Source organism: Mus pahari, chromosome 6 (genome assembly GCF_900095145.1).
Source record: "Mus pahari chromosome 6, PAHARI_EIJ_v1.1, whole genome shotgun sequence".
Classification (NCBI taxonomy): Eukaryota; Metazoa; Chordata; class Mammalia; order Rodentia; family Muridae; genus Mus; species Mus pahari.
The window spans coordinates 10,804,407-10,811,562 of NC_034595.1; the positions used below are offsets into that span (position 1 = coordinate 10,804,407).

General features: G+C 47.8%; 1 protein-coding gene across 1 annotated transcript in view; it reads right to left on the reverse strand.

Moving 5' to 3' along the window:
- The window catches only part of Ctnnal1 (catenin alpha like 1), a 66,886-nt gene extending 62,731 nt beyond the window's left edge, over positions 1–4,155 (reverse strand). Inside the window, exon 1 of the mRNA XM_021200117.1 lies at positions 3,927–4,155. Within this exon, the coding sequence (XP_021055776.1) occupies positions 3,927–4,064 (138 nt within the window). The 5' untranslated portion in view covers positions 4,065–4,155. The remainder of the gene's footprint in view (positions 1–3,926) is intronic.
- Positions 4,156–7,156: the final 3,001 nt, after the last annotated feature.

The following is a 7,156-nucleotide window of genomic DNA, read 5'->3' on the forward strand; positions in this document are numbered from 1 at the left end:
TTCTCTGTATAGCCCTGGCTGTCCTGGAACTCACTTTGTAGACCAGGCTGGCCTCGAACTCAGCAGTCCACCTGTCTCTGCCTCCCAAGTGCTGGAATTAAAGGCGTGTGCCACCACGCCCGGCTTTTCTTTTTTCTTTTTTGGCTTTTTGTTCATTTGTTTGAAACAGGGTTTCTCTGTGTAGCCCTGGCTATTCTGGAACTCACTCTGTAGACCAGGCTGGTTTTGAACTCACAGAGATGCACCTGTCTCTGCCTCCCCAGTGCTGGGATGAAAGGCGTGCGCCATCCACTGCCCGACTCCACTTTGTTTTTTTTTGTTTGTTTGGGTTTCTTTTTTGTTTTTAAAGATTTATTTTCTTATTTTATGTATGTGAGTACACTGTAGCTATACAGATGGCTGTTGAGTCTTCATGTGGTTGTTGGAAATTGACTTTTAGGACCTCTGCTCGCTCTGATCAGCCCTGCTTGCTCAGGCCCAAAGATTTATTTATTATTATACATAAGTACACTGTCGCTGATTCAGATGCACCAGAAGAGGGCATCTACCAGTGGTTGTGAGCTACCATGTGGTTGCTGGGATTTGAACTCAGGACCTTTGGAAGAGCAGTCAGTGCTCTTACCTGCTGAGCAACTGGTCCAGCATTCCACTTTGTTTTTAAGAGAATTCCTCAAGAACCAGATCTCAGAATCCATCTAACTCTACCTCCATGCCAGCTTTTACCCAGCTGCTTGGGATCCAAGTTCAGGTCCTCACTCTCGCATAGCAAGCACCTTTCCATTCAACCATTTCCCTAGCCCTTCAGCATCAACGCACGCGCGCGCGCACACACACACACACACACAGGACCACTTGCACATTAGACAAGCACTCTTATCTTTGATCTGCATCCCCAGCAAAGGACAGCATTTCCTACTAGTAGTTTACAAAATAATTTGTTATAATTAGAAGCTGAATGAAAACAAAGGTTCTCTCTGTACCCATCACAGTGAATGGACTTCATTTCTAATCTGTGAAGACAGAAAACTCCAGATTTTCTGATGCTGACCAGGCCTTGTTTTTCTAGAATAAGACCTAAAAGTCAAGACTTTCAGTGGGAAAATCAGCAGTGAATTAACACAAAAATAACAGCGATCTACCACACGTCGTGTGATGCTAATCTTACTTGTTTACCCCAAACCTTTTCTCCTTCACAGTGTCCTCCCCATTCAACATCTGAGCTCTAGGACCATGCATTATTGATAAGCTCATCGGATACTTTATATGTGCTTGCTATCCTAGACACACACTCTACCTACCAGCTAAAATATATGCCCTTTAAAGAGCGGCAACTATAATAAATTCTTGCTTAAAGTACTTTAACATCTCCTTGGGGAGATGTGGAAATTAGTGGATAGGAATAACAGTGCTGGATCCTTACAAGAGAAACTCTTGAGCATGTGAGTTTTCCAGAGGGCTGTCCCCACCCCACCCCCAAACTCAGAGGGGGAGAGGAGAGGGTAAGAGGGTGAGAGGAGGAGGAGGAGGAGGAAGGGGAGGAGGAAGAGAGAGATCCATCCGAGTCAGACTGGCCCCAAACTCCACTTCCTGAGTGCAGAGTTTACATGAACTGCCATAGCTTACGTGATGCTGGGAATCACGTGTATAAAAGGCCAGCACTCCAGCTGACCTATGTCCCCAGCTCCAGTTTTTTTTTTAAATTAATTTTTACTTGTTTGTTTGTTTATTTATTTATTTATTATGTGTAAGTGCACTGTAGCTGTCTTCAGACATTCCAGACGAGGGAGTCAGATCTCGTTGCGGATGGTTGTGAGCCACCATGTGGTTGCTGGGATTTGAACTCAGAACCTTCAGAAGAAAAGTCGCGTGCTCTTACCCGCTGAGCCATCTCACCAGCCCCCCAGCTCCAGTTTTAGTATCTTAAACTCAGTGAAACTTTGAAGTCAGTCTAAATTGTCTTTATGTACTTCCCTGCTTTGTCAGTCAAGTGCCCTAACCGTGCTTTATGCATCTCTCGATATTGTGGGGAACTTAACGTTTTCTTGTTGAGGACAGTCTGCCATTAAGCACACCAGTTGTGGAACTATGGCACAGATACAACTGTGGGGCGCAGAACCTCAACCATGATGCTGAATAAGGCTTCGTACCAAATGGGGAGGGGCATTTTCCCCTCCAGTTAATTTTTAGCAGCAAATTACACTTTTCTTCTTCTGCTCTCTAGCTCTAGAATAAAAAATACAGCTCCATAGTACTGGGACCGTTTTAGCAATGATACTATACAAAGTTACTGTTTGTCCAGATTGCAGCTCTCTGGCTAGTTTTTCTACACTGGAACTTTTTCTTTGTAACTACTCTGCGCTGCCCACATCACCTCCTCTTATCTCTAGAAGGGACATGGGAGTGGCTAAAAAGCAGACAGACTACTGGAGGCGAGCTACCTGGATTCTAACCCCTCTTGGGCATTTAAGAGTTGAAATTCCTAACAACAGGTTAGCTGACCTAACTAACGGTCCATTTCTTCATCTGCTTTCTGAGAACAACCACACACCTCACCTCAGGGATGGCAAGACTTAAATGAGTTAGCACTGGCAAACTTCTAGTACTAAATAGATTGGTAAAGCACAATCAGTTTCAAGCTCTCATCTCTCTCCATTCCTCACCACTTATGGGGTGTGGTTGTTCTGATGATGGGGAGATAGGGGAGGTCTCCAGGGTGGAAGGAGATGTAAGCGATAGAAAGGAAATGGTGGCATTCTTCCATGCATGCATGCATTACTCAGGAAGAGGGAAAGCCACAGAGTGCCAGGTATAGTCACCATTGCTCCATTAATCACAGGATGCAGGGAGGAAAATGGGGATATTTACTTCATTAGCATTAGAAGAATTTCAGGAGCATATAAAACTACAATTTTCAAATATTCTTGGAACTGGGCTGGAACAGGCAGTATTTAAAAGTCTATGGAATCGTGACAACCTCCCTTTCATTAAACGTGTTTATGTGAGGCATTCGTGGCCAGGAGTTGAGGTTGTTGTAAGAAATCGTCTTTTAATTTGGATTCGGATAAGATAATTTAAGATTCTTTCTACCTCTAAAATCTTGGTAATCCTGACATGAGTCACCAAGGTGTTACAGGCTTAGTATGAGTCACACATCGCCAACGCACAGCCAAAGACAAAATTCCTCCCTTGGTGTTTGGCACAAAACCATAGCTGTAGATGAGGAATTCTAGCCCTCGGGTTATGTATACCTCAGCTCAGAGAGACAAAACTTTCTTTTTTTTTTAATTAAGCACATCTTAGCTGATTCTAGACTTCTTTTATAACTCACAAATATAATAATGCACTAATCCCAAATGAGACCTTGCAAAAGGTGTGCATCAATCAGGATTAAGCACTCCTTCCTGTCACTCTACAGAGTTCTAGCAGACAGAGGTGGTGGGCAGGCAAATGACTGGGAGAGACAGGACAGGTGGCCGGAGTGGGTGGGAGTTGGGCGAGCCCACACATGACCAAGGGAACAGGACAAAGGCCTTGGAGAACACGCTGGAGTAAGAAGCAAACTGGAATGTCTTAGTCGGCACCCAGCGCCTGGGTCTGGCCTGGGATGCGGACAGCGACAGCGGAGGCCGACTGCACAACGGCCGCCAGCTTGGCTCTGTAAGTCAGGGGACCCCATAGGGGTCCTACTGACTGGGCCAGGCGGGTCCGGCTGCCTAGGCCGAACAACGCACCTGCTGGGCTCCAGCGCTTCACCGCGAGCCCAGGAGTAGCCGCCCGGCTCTGGGCCCCCACGCGAGTCCCGCCGTGCCGCCGCCGTGCTCGCGCAATGCGGGACAGCGCCGCCTCCCGCCCCGCCATGCCGGACCGAGGAAAGAGCGCCCGCCGCCATCGCGGGCAGCGCACACGGGGACCAGGGGCCGCGATACCTGAGAAACCAGGGGCAGAAGAGTCTGTTCCACCGAGCGCGTCCTGATCTCCAGTCCCGAGTCGAAGGCGAAGCCAGACGCGTTGGAGGAGTGGACAGCTCCCGCACCGCCACCGCCGGGGACTGGAGAAGCGGCCATGGCCCTCCACCGATAGCACAGCGCGCTATCCGCACCTCTGCCCGCCCGCCAACCAGCCCACGGGTTGCCCGCCGCCGCGCCGCACCGAGGCCCCACCCCTACCCTTGTGCCACTACTTCGGCCCCGCCTCCATGCGACCCTGGGCCCAATAGCCCCGCCCCTAGGCCTGTGTACCACCGCGCTGGCCCCGCCTTCGAGGCCACGCCACTCTAGCTAGTTCTGCCCAGCTCCCGAGCCAAGACCCCTCTACGCCCCGCCCACTGAACCATAGTCTGGCGCGTAGCAGTCCAGGATCATCAGCTCCGCCTCTAGGGTGGCACGCCCCACCAGCTCCGCCCTAATACCTGGGCGGCCCCACCCATCCACTGCCATTGTCCCACCCCGCGGGCCCGCCCCCTGGCCGCCCCCTGTGCCTCTTTCCTCAAGGGTGTGTTCCAAAGCCTAATTTTATCTAGAGGAGAATCAAGCCACCCGAGAGCCTCCACAAGTTCATGTGGCCTCTTACCAGAAGACAACTGTCCCCAACAAAGCTTCCCACCAAATCCATTTGCCTCAAAAGTCAATTTTGAATTCCCGTAAATATTTCTACATGTGTTGATTGTGTTGAACCTCTGCCCTGGGACTGAGATATCAATTAGACTTGTAACCATCTTTCTTTCAATGGCTTCCGAGGTCCCATTCCGAAGTCCCATTTCGCCTCCACTTCTATGTTCTGACTGTCTCTTACGGAGTTGAAACATTTGAAGGCAGTGTATCTTGAAGTTATCTTTCGAATTCATCTTCAAGAGAATTAAAAACAAAAGTTTGAGCTCTGACTAAATATTACCTTTTAAAAAACTTGTAATATTGTTTCTAATATTAGCCAAGAACTAGCAGCGAGTTAACTGCTCCTTGAATGAAAAGATGTGTCTGAAGTCACTTAAGGCTAAGAATCCATTCTCTCAGCCCAACCATGAGCTCACCCAGAATCCCTGTGGTGAGAAGAGGTGCTAAAGCTCCTTTTCCTCCAGTTTCCAGGAACAGAGCCAAGGGAGGCATTCAGAAGCCTGTATCTTAAGATTCTAGACTGACCTTAGGCAGGCCCCAGCGACTGACTAAGCAGCACGAGAAAGCATTTTTTTTTTTTTTTTTGGTTTTTCGAGACAGGGTTTCTCTGTATAGCCCCGACTGTCCTGGAACTCACTCTGTAGACCAGGCTGGCCTCGAACTCAGAAATCCGCCTGCCTCTGCCTCCCGAGTGCTGGGATTAAAGGCATGCGCCACCACGCCCGGCCGAGAAAGCATTTTTGAAGGACCATAGCTGCTAAGGAGCACGTGTAGGGCAAAAAGGAATCGAGACTGGCTTTCTTCATCAAGTTAGGCTGATGGGCTCCACTTGCAGTGTTGGAAGGGAAGCTGCAGGCCTCGGCTTCACCTGCCAATGCAGCATGGGCATCTCCAGAAATGGGGATGGCAAAGCTTAGGCTTCTATTACAAAAGAGCCCCTGAATTCAACTCGTCCTCCAATTTTTTTTTTTCTTGTAAAGTGTGTCTACACGTGGGTATGTGCCGTGAGGGCAGTGCTTGAAGGACAGAGGCATCAGATCCCCTGGAGCTGAATTAAGGAAGGGGGTTATCAGCCGTCCAACATAGGCGTTAGGAATTGAACGTGGACCAGGCGTTGGTGGCGCACGCCTTTAATCCCAGCACTCCGGTGGCAGAGGCAGGCGGATTTCTGAGTTCGAGGCCAGCCTGGTCTACAGAGTGAGTTCCAGGATAGCCAGGGCTACAGAGAGAAACCCTGTCTGGGGGGGGTGGGGGGTGGGGAATTGAACGTGGGTCCTTTGGAAGAACAGTATGAACCCTGAAGTGCAGAGCTCCTTGTCTCCCAACATTTACCTTAAACCTCTCTCACACTTTATCTACAAGGCTGCCTCCCGCCAACCCACTGACGACTTCTGCCTCAGCTATGAACTCTCTGGCCTCTTTATGGTGTAAACGCTTACTCTGCAGACAGCTTCCCTCATGAAAGATGACCCAATTTCGTAAAAATATTGGCACCAGTATAGATATTGGCACCAAAGGTAGGATACACAGGGAAAGTCTGGACAAAGTTCAAATCCTTCATTCATTCAACATTTGTAACTTTATTTCAAAATATAAATAATTTACATTTTACAAAGATGTTAGTTACATCAACAAGTTGTGAAAGCAAATTAAAGCTAAGAAACGGCATTTGTGTAATAAAGAATATTTATTGTTTAGTCTGAACACTATTTTTCCTTTCAAACCATCTCCTTCACCTGAGAATGCAAAGGTGATACATTTTCAGAGTTAAATAATTACAACGGTATGTTCAATCTTAGTTTCACAATCAAACAGTATCTGGAGTACAATCCAAGTCCCGGAACAAGTGGCACTACAGGGACAAAATGTAGTAAGAGTTACACTTCTGGGTCACTCCAATACAAAAGAATTGGTTTTCACAATAAGCAAAAACAGTGTGAAGATCTGTTTCCATACCTTTCGTTGAATACACAAAGCTAGAAGGAAAGACCAGTATAAAGAACTTTGGACTTGGAGTCAGAGACTCTGTAACCAAGTTCTGGTTCTATCCTTTTAGGTTGTAAACTTTGGAGAGAGGAGGGCAGGAGGGGGAAGAGATGGAATCAGCAACCAGCTTTTCAGGGCTCCTAGGACTCTGTCCTACAGTCACTGCAATACTGCCTGGCTCACAGGGGAGTCCCTAAAGGCGCCTGAAGATTATAAAGTGCCATACAGAATCATTGCTAAGATGCAGTATCAACATCACCAATACATTTCCATTAATTAATTCTTGGGCAACCTGCAAAATCAAACAGAAATATTGACTTTGTGTGCCATAGGTGGGACAGAAACTCCTTGCAAGGACAGCTCTAGCCAGCTAAGACTTTCTGCTATCTCACTGCACTGCTAGGACTTGCTACCAAAGCTATCGCAGCACGGTAACAAATTCACTGCCAGTATTTTCACTGGAAATCATCTTCTAAAAGACCTGTAAACTAGCCGGGCGTGGTGGCGCACACCTTTAATCCCAGCACTCGGGAGGCAGAGGCAAGTGGATTTCTGAGTTC